General features: G+C 47.2%; 1 protein-coding gene across 2 annotated transcripts in view; it reads right to left on the bottom strand.

Annotated features, from left to right (window-relative positions):
• The window catches only part of FSTL1 (follistatin like 1), a 53,304-nt gene that overhangs the window by 4,451 nt on the left and 34,580 nt on the right, over positions 1 to 14,273 (bottom strand). The window contains exons 3-9 of one of the 2 annotated variants that reach the window (XM_081087682.1): positions 13,255 to 13,359; positions 10,639 to 10,768; positions 9,745 to 9,777; positions 7,976 to 8,106; positions 4,173 to 4,291; positions 2,756 to 2,868; positions 2,335 to 2,445 (exon numbers count right to left, since the gene is read on the bottom strand). In XM_081087682.1, the coding sequence (XP_080943808.1) occupies positions 2,335 to 2,445; positions 2,756 to 2,868; positions 4,173 to 4,291; positions 7,976 to 8,106; positions 9,745 to 9,777; positions 10,639 to 10,768; positions 13,255 to 13,359 (742 nt within the window). Of the gene's footprint in view, positions 1 to 1,103; positions 2,446 to 2,755; positions 2,869 to 4,172; positions 4,292 to 7,975; positions 8,107 to 9,744; positions 9,778 to 10,638; positions 10,769 to 13,254; positions 13,360 to 14,273 lie in introns of those variants that run through there. The other variant, XM_081087681.1, reaches the window with a different exon arrangement.

Here is a 14,273-nt window from a genome sequence, read left to right as displayed (position 1 = left end):
TGATGTGCAGCCAGGGTTGATCACCACCACAACTACAGTGTCTACCAAACTTGCACAGTGAAAAAAAAAAATCACAGAATATGTCTTAAGAACACAGGTTTCCAAGCTGCTCTTTTGTGGCTTCTGATTCAGTAGGTTTGGAATGGAGCCCAGGAATCTGTACCTTTATCGAGAATAGCACTGTTGTTAGGAAATAGCGCTCCACCACCACTTCCAGACTTCAGCATCAAGCTGCCCCCCATGGCAACTTCCCTGGGCTCTGGCTCCAGCTGGCTTCAAGTCTCAGTGCCCCTTCTTTTCTATGCCATTGGGATTTAGGATCTAACTTTCAGGTATTGACCTGAAAATGCCTTGGATGCCATCTCTACAATGTCCTCTCAGGTCCATGGCCTGCACACCAAGATGTGCTAAGGCCCCCGGGGCACGACCATGGAGAGTGCTCTTTATACATAACCACGTAGGGCTCTGAACATGGGCCATCAGAGAGGATAAACAGCCCCGTTGCTGTGGAAATGGGCATGGTCCCAGGAGGGCAATTATTTGGATTCTGTCTACTGCATGTGATGGGGCTCATTATCCAGATGATCGTAAACCAGCTGTTCACCGATTGCCTGCATCTTAGAAAGGGATGGCTACCTTTACTAAGCCAGACCAGGAGCAGTTAGGTGTGAAAAACTATTTTGGGTAGATGAGTAGAGTACAGGGGGCTTCCTGGTTGAGGCAGGCTGGGTATTGTTTTGAAATGTTCTCTCTTGGCTTCACTAGCTACTGTATGCTTGGCCTAGCTACCATGGCTTTAATTTGACCTCCAGCAACTTCTAGGCATTTCTACCTCTAAACAGCCTCTTCCTGCTTTTTCACTTGTCTCTGGAGTTAGGTAGGCGTCCTGTCCTCCCACACTGAGAAGAGACTTGTTCCTGGGGAGTGGGAGATGAGGGGTCCTCTGAGCTCCATTTGTATTATTGGTGTCTGGGCTTTTAATCTAGAAGAAACTCTTCCGGGGTCCTTGACTCTGTCTCCAATTACCAGATAACCTGGCCTTGAACATGATCCTAGGACCAGCCTGCTTTTTCTTGTCTCAGTTTGCTTTTTTTTTTTTTTTTAAATATGATTTTATTGAGTTCAGAGAGGAAGGGAAAGGGAAAGAGTGATAGAAACATTAATGCTGAGGGAGAATCATTGATGGGCTGCCTCCTGCACACCCCCCGTTAGGGATTGAGCCCACATCCTGGACATGTGTCCTAACCTGGAATAGAACCGTGACCTCCTGGTTCATGGGTCAACGATCAACCACTGAGCCAAACTGGTCGGGTTCAGTTGGCTTTTTAAGATATAATTTTAGGTTCACTCCATCTAGTGTAAATTTGGGGCTTGATTCCTTCCAACTGACCTTTCTTCCCTGAGCATGTGACCTGGCTTCACCCTTGTCTGTCCTGTCTCCACTCTGAATGGTGCCTAGTTTTTCCCAGGGCTTGGCTTTAATCTTTTCCATCATTGTTGTCCAAGACCTTAATGCAGCGGTTCTCAACCTGTGGGTCGAGACCCCTTTGGGGGTCAAACAACCCTTTCACAGGGGTCGCCTAAGACCATCGGAAAACACATATATAATTACAGTAGCAAAATTACAGTTATGAAGTAGCAACGAAAATAATTTTATGGTTGGGGGTCACCACAACATGAGGAACTGTATTAAAGGGTCGCGGCATTAGGAAGGTTGAGAACCACTGCCTTAATGGGACCCTAGTGGTTCTGCACTGGCCTCCCAAACTCTGTCTGACATCTCTATATCCCCAAGTCACCCTGCCCATGTCTCAACTTAAGGAATATCTAATTCTGTTAGTTCACAGAAGGTCTACATTCTTCCTTTTTCTGCTGAGAATGGGTGGTGAGGAATTGTTTTATCTTCCAAACACCGGAGTCTTTTACAGATAGGATTTTCTAAGCTATCATGAGGATTAAGTGGGTTAATATGTAAAGTGCTTAGAAACTGCCTGGCACATTGTTCTCACTAAATAAGTGTTAACTTTCATTATATTATTATCACCATTCCAATCTCATATCAACATTTGTTCTTGCCCTGGGTCTTGAACCTCTTTTGTTCTAAGCCTCTGGAGTGATTTTCAAACTTTTGCGTCTGGGATAAGTGCTTTGTCCTCAGTGCTGCCTTCTTGCAGCTCCAATATGACAAGTTTGAGTCTGTCACTTGCTGCCCAGGTTCCTTGCTTCCAGCTACCACCATTGTCTTTTCCATCATCCCCACCCTGACGTCTCTCATGGTGATTTCATGGAGGGAGCTCTGCCCCTGTTGTTCCTTCTGTCTGAGGCACAGCTCACCATCACAAGTCATGGCTGTGCAGACCCAGTTTCCACAGGCACAGACGCAGCGGTTACAGTCCACCTCGGTCTCAGCTCCGTCGGCGTACATTTCATCCTCCAGGGCACACTCTGTTGGGACCAAAAATAAGAGAGGCAATCATTTAGGGTGAAGGTGGAACACAGAGTCCTGTCTATAGTCTGTGTACTTTACCCTTTCCCCAGACAAGACCTGCCTGTCCCTCAGAAGCACTATATCTGAGCAAATGCTAACCATCAGCCAAAGGTTTTGGACCTGAACATCACTATGGAGATGAAGGGCTAGAGCCCACCTAGAATCGTGGAAGGGAATTTTCTTAGCAAGCACTGGAGAGGGCCATCAATTTCTGTCCCTCAAAATGCTCCCACCCCTCTCACTCCTTGTTTGTTAGGTGAAGCATACTCTTCTCTGGAGGGTTGAAGGACGGATTGAGGCACTTGAGGAACTCTTGGAAGCTGAGTTTCCAGTCAGCATTTTCATCAGACAGCTCAATGAGAGCATCGACACAGAGTCCTCTGCAACAAAACACAGGAGAAATGTGTCAGCCAGACCTCAGGAAGGTCTGAAAGTGTCAGGACCATGCACACCATGGGCCCCAGAGGAGGCCAAGAAGGTGACTGTTAATTGATAAAGTTTCTCTCTACACTGACCTCCCACAGCCATCAACCCTCCTGACTCCTGAAAGCACCCAACCTTTAGTCTGATATACCGCATGTCAGATCACTCAAATGTTCCTCCCGAGACAACTAAGACTTCCTGTATGGTTTTTTCCAGTTTGGATTGACAAATGTTTCACTACCTGCACACCTTCCACCTGTAATTGCCTTTCCCTATGGTGTGTCAAGCCGACCAAACAAGGAAAATCAAAACAGAAGCGAGAGGAATAGACAATATGAAAGCAATGTGTGATCTGAAAGAACATGGAGTTCAAGCAAGCATCACCATTCTAGAACAAGACCTTCCAGAAATTTCACAGAATCTCAGCTCTCTCACTCTCCCATGGCCTGGATTTGAGCCCTGGCTCAATCACTTACTGCCCAAATGGCCTTGAGCTAGTTATTCAACCTTTCTGTGCCTGCTTTCTCATCTGTAAAATGGAGACAGGACTCCTCCTTCACTGAGATGGTATGGGGATCAAACGTTGAACTTGTAAAATATTGCCTAATTTTAGTTTATCAAAATATGAAGGCTTTTCAGATATTATACTTAGGCCATGGACTATTATTAAGAAGGAATCTTTCTAGAGTCTGGGCTTTCATGCTTGTACTTCCTTTGAACAAAGTGGTGCTTAAACTATTTTAATTCTTACCAATGTACTGGAACCACACCAGAGGTTTCTTAGGGATTCATTTTTATTACTATTTGCTTTGGAATGATACCAGAAAAGGAGAGGGACGTACTCACATTTGTAACCATTAGAGTTCTCTACATGAAATAGCACCGATTATCATAAAAATCAGATCTAAGCTACAGTTAAATATTGCATTAAAGTAATTCCTTCAGAAAATTAACCGTTAAAACATTACCACAACACTCAGAAACAACTTTGTTCTGATGCAACCTTGATCATTTACTTAAAATTACATGCTTCTATTCCTTGCAAGTTCTAGCCAAAAACAATAACCGTTTGATCAGATACTAGTGGTGCTCAGTATATTAGTTCATAATGTTCACAGATTAGACCCGGACAGAATTCCTATTTTGCTTTTTACTTCGCATTAACACTGGTGGCTCCTTTGTAGCAGGAAGGAGTTCAAATCCCCTCTCCTATCCAGCCTTCCTCTCATGGACCCCTCCCTGTCGCTCTCACTCCACTCACCTAAGCAGCTTGTTGTTCTCCTGGTCTGCATAGGTGGTGATGTTGATGGCGGTTTCATTCTGCTCCACAAATTTTAGGAACTCACTGGAGTCCAAGCGAGAGTCACCATTATCAAAACTCTAGAAAGGGGATGAAGAGATCTTTCAGGAACAGTTTGTAGAACCCAGTTCCAGCATTCCCCCGCTGGGCTGGACCCACCTCTGGTTTATCTTGTTCTGGACATGTTCCAACCAACTCTGCCTTGGCTTAGCCTCAGAGAGCTACAGCACCAAAGGCTCGGATCCCTGGGCACCCAGAGAAGGCACCTGAGTCTCGAGATGAGAGTGAAAGTACCTGTGCAGAGGCCACCGAAGGCCTTCCAAACCCAGCCGCTGCCAGGGAGGGCAGCCTGAGGGTGGTCCGCGGAACCCAGAAAGCCTGGGGGGCTTCAGGAACTCTGCAGACAGTCTCGATGGCAGCCCTGAGTTCAGGCAGCCACCACACCACATCCTTAAGCCCTAAAGAACATGTGGTAACAACGCTGTGAGCCAGAATTTCCGTGGCAGAGCCCAGGAAGTGTATTTCTAACATGCTACTTGGGAATGACACAGGTAGCACTCAGAGCTCACAGGGCCATTTCTTAATGCTTGATTTCCAGCTTCCCTGGACTGCTCAGTGCTTAACTTTCACAATGGTACCCTTCATCAGTGAGGAGACAGACGCAAATGGCTTGCAGGCAAAGGTGGTGCAAAATCCCCCACCCTTGTCCTGTGTGTGGGCCCCACTGCAGCACAGGTCCTCAGCTGTCCAGGCTGTCCTCATGGCCCAGCTGACATCCCATGAGCACAGGGTGAGGGTGTATTGAGCTCAGGCATTGTCCCCACTTTGTCAAGATGCTAAACCAAGACCTTGTACTCAGGCCCCAGCTGGAGGGGGTTGTCAGTTTCAAGGCTTGGCTTAAATTCCAAGTTGGACACTTGTTTTCCTAAATAGTTCCAATGGAAAAGATTTTGTCTTTCAAAATTCTTCCCTTAGGCTGCCTCATACTGCTGCCCTGGGAGTAATCAGCACCCTCATGGTACCTTCAAGGTGGATTCCCAGATGGTGTAAGGAATTCTGGAAGAAAAGTCTGTCCAGGTTTCTAGGTGGAGGTAAAGACACAGCTACCAACTGTCCTTCGATAACTGTCACAGTCGCATGTATTCCACTCTAAGGCTGTAAACCTCTCCAGGGTATGTATGACAGCAATGTATGAGACAACTGTGACGGCCCTTGTTTAGTATCTGTTCATGATTCTTGTCCTAATTCCTAGGAAGAGTTCTCAGATGTTCTGTAGTCACCATACATTCACCTGAGGAACCTTCCCCAAGTGTTCACCTTGTGAGGTCTTGATTAATGAACATAGAGAAATAAAATAAGGTTGGCCAGGTGCCATTCTTAGCAGCATAGGACTTTCTTGGGTCCAAATGCTGCAAGTGCTGGACAGACCGGAGCAGCTTTTACAGACCCAACCCCATCAGGGCCTGAGTACAGACTGAGTGTGGGGAGAGGAACAATCCAGCAATGGCTGTGGACCCAGAGGGCCCTAGGGGCACCCGGAGCCTGGCACCTACAGCCCAGGCAGCTCTCAAAGGACAGTGCTGAGTGCACTCCCTGCACATTCAGTGGGACCAGAGTCCAGGCCTGAAACTGAGGGAGGGGCCAACCTGCCTGCACTCATCTCATGAGGACCCAATTGGGCTACTCCAGGCCAGGTCTGTATGTGGCAGCCACAGGAAAACAGAGGTTTGAAACCAGCCCTGAAACAGCCTGGAATCCTGAAATCCCTAGGGGGCCTGCAGGGGTGAGGGGGAGGAACGGGTCATGAACTTGGACCAAGAACCTACCTAATTCACTGTGTCTCTGTTCAACCAACCGGCTACAAAGGCATAGTACCTCTTTACACCAGCATTTCCCAGATCTACACTCGAGATAACTGCCCTTTTCTATGTAACCTTAGGGTTGAGGCAAGGCAGGAAAGTGTGCTCTGAGACCATGTTTGGGCTTACTGCAAGTTCGGAGATTGCTGAAAGGAGATGGGCTCGGCCAGGCACGCAGTCGCGTACAGAAGCTGGGCTGATGGGAAATGTAATCCTGGGGTAAGGGAGATCAGAAGGCTGGATCCAGTTTCAGCCTGGCCACCAGGAGTCTGCCACCCAGAGTCCAGGTTGTGTGTGTGTGACATGGCCGTGGAAGCCTCTTTCTTTACCTCTTCTCACGCTTTCACCTAAGAAAGATTGACTGAATCCCCAGTTGAGGTGAGGGCCTGATTTTGGTCTTCTCCGCATTCTGATTAGATTTGCTTTTTAACTAATTTTTCTATAAGGAACGCCAGCTGGGCTAAGGGAGATTCATTGGTGCAGAAACAGTCTCTGTGAGGTATCAGATCGCTTAGAAACAGGCAGCTGTTTGCCTAGTGGGCGGGAGTCTCCCTTTGAAGACTCCACATACTAGTACAGGTCTCAGATAATCATCAAAAAGCAGATGCTGAAGGACAGATAAAGAGCTTCCCAAGGGCTCCACAGCGTGGGAGAGGTTGAGACAGAGGACACAGTGAGAAGGGCTGTGCTTTAACATCCAGGTGTGACCTCAAACACTTGGAATCCAGAGAGATATACTTGTTCTGCCATAGAAGAGAGAACTCGCCATCTAAAGACAATAACACAAGCAGACTCTTAAGTGACCAGAGATCCTATTTCAAGCCAACGCAGTATGTAGGGTCCAGAATGTCTGTTAGAAGAGGAATCCATAGACTGGGCTGATGCTGACCACATTCGGTGACTGCAGAGCTGGCAAGAAGTTCTTCATGTGCCTGGGGTTGCTCCTGTGTCCTGCCTGGTTAGGTTCTGGGACAGAAGGCCCTGAGGCACGTGAGGGCGTGTATGTCTGGGGATGAGCATTCCAGGGCATCTGCCCAGAGATGTGTGTCTGCAAGTGAAGGGGCTTTTGTGCGCATGTGGGAATGTGGGTAACGGAGTGCGTGTGTCTGTGGATAGGATGTGTCTCTGTGTGGCGTGTGCATCTCTGTAAGTGGGGTGTGTGTTGCTGTGCGCACACGCGCTTGCTTTTGCATGTAGTTCGTTTATCTCTGAGAGGACATTCATTCATGTGCGTCTGTGTTCTCGTCCATCAGCTGGAAGAGAGCTCCCTTAACTGCTTCTTCCAACAACTATTTCAAGCTCCCAGAAAGATCTCCTTGACATGGTGGCCTTGCTCATTGCTAAGTACTATTTCTACCCTCATTTCCCTTTTTGAGGTAGCATCTCTCCTGTTCCCAATGGGAATAATCTGTCTCTTTAAGAGAGTAGCAATCTCTAGGTTCATGAAGGATCCTGGACCCATGAAATGCCAACCCATCGACTCTTCTCAGATGAGAGTTGCTCTGTGGGCCATGGGTAGTCAGTTAATGACTTAGAGAAATATCAAACTAGGTGGGAAAGAGGGTAAGGAGGCCTGGGCCTGAGTGAGAGCAGAAGGTATTTTTGTATCGGCAAACAGTTCTATAAGGTGTCATATGGGACAGGGGCATGGAGCCTGGCCATAGTTTTCATACATAAGCTTTATGACACCTATGTGGCTTTAACTGCACAAACAGAGAAACACATATGTGTTTGACCATAAAGACTGTACTGCTGGACTCCCTCTGATCAAGCTGGTCAGAAAGCAACTGTCGCTGCTGCATGGAATGACCTATGGTGAGGAAACACTCAAGGACTCTCTGCTGGTTTGCATTTCCTCATGGTCTAGCCACGGGCGACCAATCTTTGACCCCAACTTTGGATTACCTTGAAGTACTTGTCCAGGATTTCACTGTAGTTGCTGCCTTTAGAGAACCAGCCGTCTGGAATGATCTCTGCTTCCAGCCACTGGATGATGCGACGCCGGAGCTCATCGCGATTGGACTGATAGCAAACGACTGCAGGAAAGGGGGGAGGTCAACTGACGGTGAGGACCCCAGTGTCCCCCAGCACCCACCATGTGAGTGCGTCATCTCATCGCAGTCCCACAGCACTTAGGGAAACAGGATGGCCACGCACATGCTACAGAGGAGTCAACCCAGGGCACATACTGGAAAGTGTCTAACCCAGGACTCAAGCTCGCGTCACTAAAAAATTTATAAAGATCAAGAATATTGAAACAGAAAGACTATGTTGCATAGGTGAGGGGAAAAAAGTAGAGCAGCAAAATAAAGGACATTTTCATTAACTTTAGAAAGCTGAGGGGGTGGGAGAAATCAATTAATCAACAGAACAGCTCTCTTGGCCCAAAGATAAGGTAAAATAATACACGAATAAGGGAGAGCATTGCATTTCTTTATGCCACTGGATTTCTGATTCTCTCTGTATAGCTTTTCCTTCTCTCACCAACTGGGTCTATCAAAACTTTCTTCCACCTAAATTTTGCACTGCCTGCGTTATACTTTATTATACACAACAGAAAATGAGGCCAACGCAGGGCCACGTTGAAGCCAGTCTCTGGACAGCCGTGTAGGCCACATGGGAACAACAGGTGGGGCTGAGAATTGGGTGGATGGGGAAGCAGGGAAGGGAAAGACTTGGCAAAAGGGAATTCCTGGAAGATAATACATGTTAGGGTGTGTAAAAGGCACTGAGCCAGTGAGTGAAATCTGGGCACCTCTCCCCAGTGTGCCACTTTTTAGCTGTGGGATTCAGGGAAATTCACCTGGCCTCTCTGAGCCTCCATCTCCTCATCTGTAAGGTAATTACAATAAAACCTACCTCACAAGGTTATTGTGAGGATTTAAGGAAATGTATATGCTAACGGGGTCTGCATTTATAAATGATGATGAAATTTTACTTTTTATTCTAGAAAATCACAGAAGGAATCTTACTGGCATTACAGATTCCCCCCTTTCTTAAAAAGTTGTGCCTCTGATTCTGCTCATCCCCCAACAACAGGCTATCTTGCAGATCCCTGAAGGAAGGACTCAGTGACTTTCTCATCCTGGCAGTTCATTCCTGACTCAGCAAAAATGCAAAACGCAGTCAACATTCTGACTCAACCTGATGCTTCAAATGACAAACACACAAAAATCATGCAGTTTTGCAGCTTTTCTGAGCTATGCTGAGGAGCCACCAGCTGTGGTCACAGGGCTGACATGGAGCTCTGGTGGTCTTCAGCAGGGATTGCAGAACACGAAGTTTCCATCATGAAAAGACTTTCCTCCCTAAGATGCACAGCGCATGGATGGGCCTTGAGAACATTATGTTTCGTGAAATAAGTCAGTCAGAAAAAGCTAAGAACCGTATGATTTCATTCATCTGTGGGATATAAAACTGAAACTCCTGAACACAAACAACAGTGGGGGTGGTTGCCAGAGGGAAGGTGGTCGGGGATAAAGGAGGTCCCAAGAGATGGTGGCAGGAGAAGATCTGACTTTGGGTGGTGAGCACACAGTGCAATACACAGATCTTGTAACATTGAAACCCACACCTGAAACCTATATATGTCCATGCTGATCAATGTCCCCCCAATAAATGTAATAAAAATTTTTTTTTTAAAAGATACACACTGTGGAAAAACAGGCACTCACCTGGGCTGGCAGATGGACCTACAGATTTCTTTTCTGAAAGACAAAAAAAGATGCATAATGCAAAGTCAAGAAAAAAAGAAAATGTCTAAGTATTACTAGGATTAAAATGGCCCCACATTAAGTAGCCACCTGTAACCTTTTCATCATTTTGTCTTAAGTCCTGTCTCCTTTCCTTCTTCCAAGACCCAAGTTTGGGGGGGAAGGCGGTCTTTTCTTTCCTGCTTCGTTTGACATTTTGGGGCCACTGAGTCCCTCCTGATCTCACACCTTGTCCTGCTAGATTGAGGGATGGGGGAGATCACTGGGACTTTGAAATCTCTTATGGAATCACTGTGGAAACAGAGTGCAGACCAACATGTGGGAAACGCCTCTTGTTTCTTCAGGGAAGTCTGAGGCTGAGACAGGTTAGGCAGGGCAGCGGTTAGGCCAGGGGCGAATGTCTAATTAGCAACAAGCATGGGACCCCTTCCCTTTTAACCTTATGGATAATGGTTTGAATGTAAAATAGAGGAAATATAATACTACCAGGGCCGAGAGGTACCCAAATTTTAAAAGCATGGGAAAAGTGAAATTTACCTGCATTTTAAAAAGATACAGAATTCACTTAAACACTTCCTTATTATTATTGATTACGGATGTGGTTGCCTATCCACCATTCAGCTGCAGACAGAGCTGGAAGCCCCCTGGGGGTCTGATACAGGAAACCCTGGGCAGAAGCCTGGGCCATCCAGGAGGAACCCAGCAGGCTCATGGGTGCCAAGAGGATATGCCTCCAAGAACGTGGGTGGTCTCCACGGCTTTGGGTGCTGTGGTCAGGGTGGAAAGGACTCCGGTATCCCTGCCACACTGCTCTGCCTTCCCGGCTCCCCAGTGAGCAGTGAGGGCACTCCGTACCTTTGCAGTGTCCATCGTAGTCGACCTGGATTTTGGATCCAGTGAGGCAGGCATCTCGGTGCAGCTCACAGTGGTTGAGGTAGGTCTTGCCGTTGCTGCCACACACAGGCCTCTTGTGAGGTTTGCATTGCTGAAACAGAGCTGGATGTTGGTGCAATCAAGGGTGCTGGCACACACAGAGCATGCACACGCGAGCACACACAGCCATCTCCTGAGGACTCCCCACCAGCAGCGATGGCCTCAGCAGTAGGAGCCTCAGCCCTGCCATTTGTGACCGTACCCCACTTAGTGTTGGAGGCACCTTATCACCTTGCAGCCCCATATGGCTCTGTGTGCTGATCCTGGGTCAGGGTCTTCTGCTATTCAGTGAAGAGACAGACCCCCCTCCCTGCCACCTCCCTCCTTGACACACCCCTCTCTGCCACCCCGCTCCTTGACATACCCTTCCCTGACACATCCCTCCCTGCCACCTCCCTCCTTGACACACCCCTCTCTGCCACCCTGCTCCTTGACATACCCTTCCCTGACACATCCCTCCCTGCCACCCCGCTCCTTGACATACCTTTCCTTGACACACTCTTCCCTGACACACCCCTCCCTGACACACCCCTCCCTGACACACCCTCCCTGACACACCCCTCCCTGACACACCCTCCCTGACATACCCCTCCCTGCTATACCCCTCCCTGACACACCCCTCCCTGACACACCCTCCCTGACACACCCCTCCCTGACACACCCCTCTCTGACACACCCCTCCCTGCCATACCCCTACCAAACAAACAGAAAGGGCATTTTATTAGAAGCCAGGAGTTTGGAATTTTCATTGCTTTGTCATTTTGTAGTAAGTTACTCAATGTTTCTGGCTGATCTAAGATCCCTTAAAAGTCAGCATTCTATGACACAAAACAGCCAGAGCTGAGGGCTGGAAATGTGGAGACTGCAAAGCAGGCAAACGCTGCACGCCTTCTACTCTTCTGGGGCGGACCCTGAAGGATCTTTGCTCTCTTGCTTTGCTTGTACTTTGGGGCCATTTTGTTTTCCTCCCAATCTTACAACGCCTGCTGTGAGGCTGGGGGTTGGGTGCCCGGATCTTTGTGAAGTATTACAGAGAATCATTATGAAAGAGGAAGTGGACTAAAGTTCACTTGGCACCTCGGCTATGTAAAGTGCCATGGTCACAGGCAAGCTCAGTTTCTTAAGACTTTTGTGGTTTCTGAAAGGAGAGAGGGAGAAGCAAGTTCAGCTCGGACGTAATAAAGGCACCGAAGCAAGAAAGAGCAGATGCAGTGAAAGGAAACACAGGACACTGGAGAGGGAGGTAGCCCAAACTTTCCGATTTACAGACAAGAACACCAAAGCCAGGAAGACACACTGCGCTTAACCAATACTCATGACTGAGTTCTTCTATGTGCTGGGCACGGGGCAAAGCCAAACACAGCCTCTGTCTTTGTGGTATCCTGTGGCACTAGCTTGTTCAAAAATCACACAATTGACTGTGGCCGAGCTGAGACTAGACGCCAGGCTGCTGAACCCTAAGTCTGGGCGTGAGCCACCACACAGCGGCCAGCGCACCTCCAGTGAGGCCCTGCCAGGTCTCCAGCATAATCTGTTTTCCTAATTTCTAAACTGGAGGACTTCCTTTCTGGAGCAATGGGTCAGGATCCTTCCTCTGGGGACTCAGTTGGGTGTATTTATTTGCACAAGGACAGATGCACTTCAGGCTTGGGTTGATTTGACAGAAAGGGGGTAAAGGGCAGGCATTCAGGGTATTTGTTTGCTTGAAGATTGAGAACTGATCAGAATCCTGCTTATGAAAGAAGTATTTCTCGAAAGCTCACTTTGCTTTTTATGGTTCATTCAAAACCAAAGCAAACTTGAAAAACCTGCATTCTGTCTATTTTTTAACATTTGCATATCCGAGTGGAAATCAATCCTACAGAAATAAAGGCAGCAGCATGTAGAGCTATTTGCATAAGGGTGTTGTTGTTCAGTGGGACGTGTCCATCTATAGGGAAACGATTGCGTAAATCTGGTGCATTTATACCACTAAAGATCACGCATCTGTTAAAAAGTGAGTTACAACTATACATCGTGACCTGCAGGGCTTTCCATGATCTATGCATGAGTACAAAACGCAAGTTGTGTATATACATATCTATAACTATATGTTATGATTCCATTTTTGTATGAAATAGAAGGAATCTCTCTACATGTTTATAGTAGCAAAGGCAAAAATGTGACACAAATATATTCCAATCTGTTAACCTGGACTTTGGATTAACTCGGACTGGTTAACTCAGACTAATGGGATTTGAAGGTTATGGGGAAGATTAATTTTATGTTTGCATAAATACCTGTACTTATTTGACTTACATAAAGCAATTATTCATTTTGTAATTTAAAAATCTTATAAAACTAAACTTTAAAAAAAATCCCTGTATTCACATCTGATTTTTAACTCCTGGGATGAACATTCCACTCTTTTCAGATAGACCAGGGGTGCTTTCATAAAGTTGATGACATTGTTGGCACTGCTGTGCCGACTGGCAGCTCCAACAAGGCAGCCACCCTAGCCTGGGCAGCTGTCCCCTGGCTCCTGACCTCAGGACTTACCTCAATGCAGAGGCAGGTGGGCTCTCCCTTCTCCGTGACTGCACATTCCCGGCCGGCTCCGCAAAACACATTGGCACAGATCTTGGATTTGCTCCTTACTTCTTCCTAAAACACAAAATCATAAAAGAACACCATGTCACTGAAATGAGCCCATGATGGACTGAACCAATGGTGGTGATTATGGTTCAAGCCCGGGGCTTGGTCTGGAGTCACAGGTTGGAGGGTCCTGATTAGCCACAAGCTGTCCCCAGCAGCCAGCACCAGCCTTGCCAGCACTGCTCCAGCCCAGGCCACCTACGAGCCTGTAAGATTGTTTCTTTAAGGACAAGAGCTCTTGTCTTGCATGCTCCCATTCTTCTAAGAACATTTATTGGTTAATATAATATTATCCATTATATGCCAACACTATACTAAGGAAAGGAGATATAAAAGCACAGTCCCTGACCTCAAGGTGCTCTGTGACTCTCTGAGGAAACACAAGTCAAGAGATCTTTAGAAAGCGATATGGAAGCACCAGGGGGCTGGAGGAGAGATGGAGGGCACGAACCAAGTGAGACTCTGAGATAGGGGGCTTTCACTGATTTCCAAAGGGTGAGAAGAATAGACTAGGCAGAAATGGAAACTTTTAAAAAAATATTTTTATTGATTTCAGAGAGAGGAAGGGAGAAGATATAGATAGAAACATCAATGATGAGAGAGAATCATTGATCGGCTGCCCCCGCACACCCCTTACTGGGGATCGAGCTGGCAACCTGGGCATGTGCCCTTGACTGGAATCGAACCTGGGACCCTTCAGGTTCGATTGCGCCAAACCAGGTAGGGCAGAAATGGAAATACATGAGAGAAATATGGCTATCTGAAAGACCAAAATCTCACTGAGTAGTGTTCAAAGCACAAGAAGAATAGCCAAGCTATTGAAACATAGATCTGCTGTTATTTTATTTGGTCTAATTGAGGTCCTGTCCACATCTGCCTCTGGCTTCAAGACGAAGAGGGCCAAACCATCTGATAAGCAGTAG

The sequence above is a fragment of the Myotis nattereri genome (assembly GCF_964212035.1).
Source record: "Myotis nattereri genome assembly, chromosome: 3".
Lineage (NCBI taxonomy): Eukaryota > Metazoa > Chordata > Mammalia > Chiroptera > Vespertilionidae > Myotis > Myotis nattereri.
This window is presented reverse-complemented; position numbering and strand designations above follow the sequence as displayed.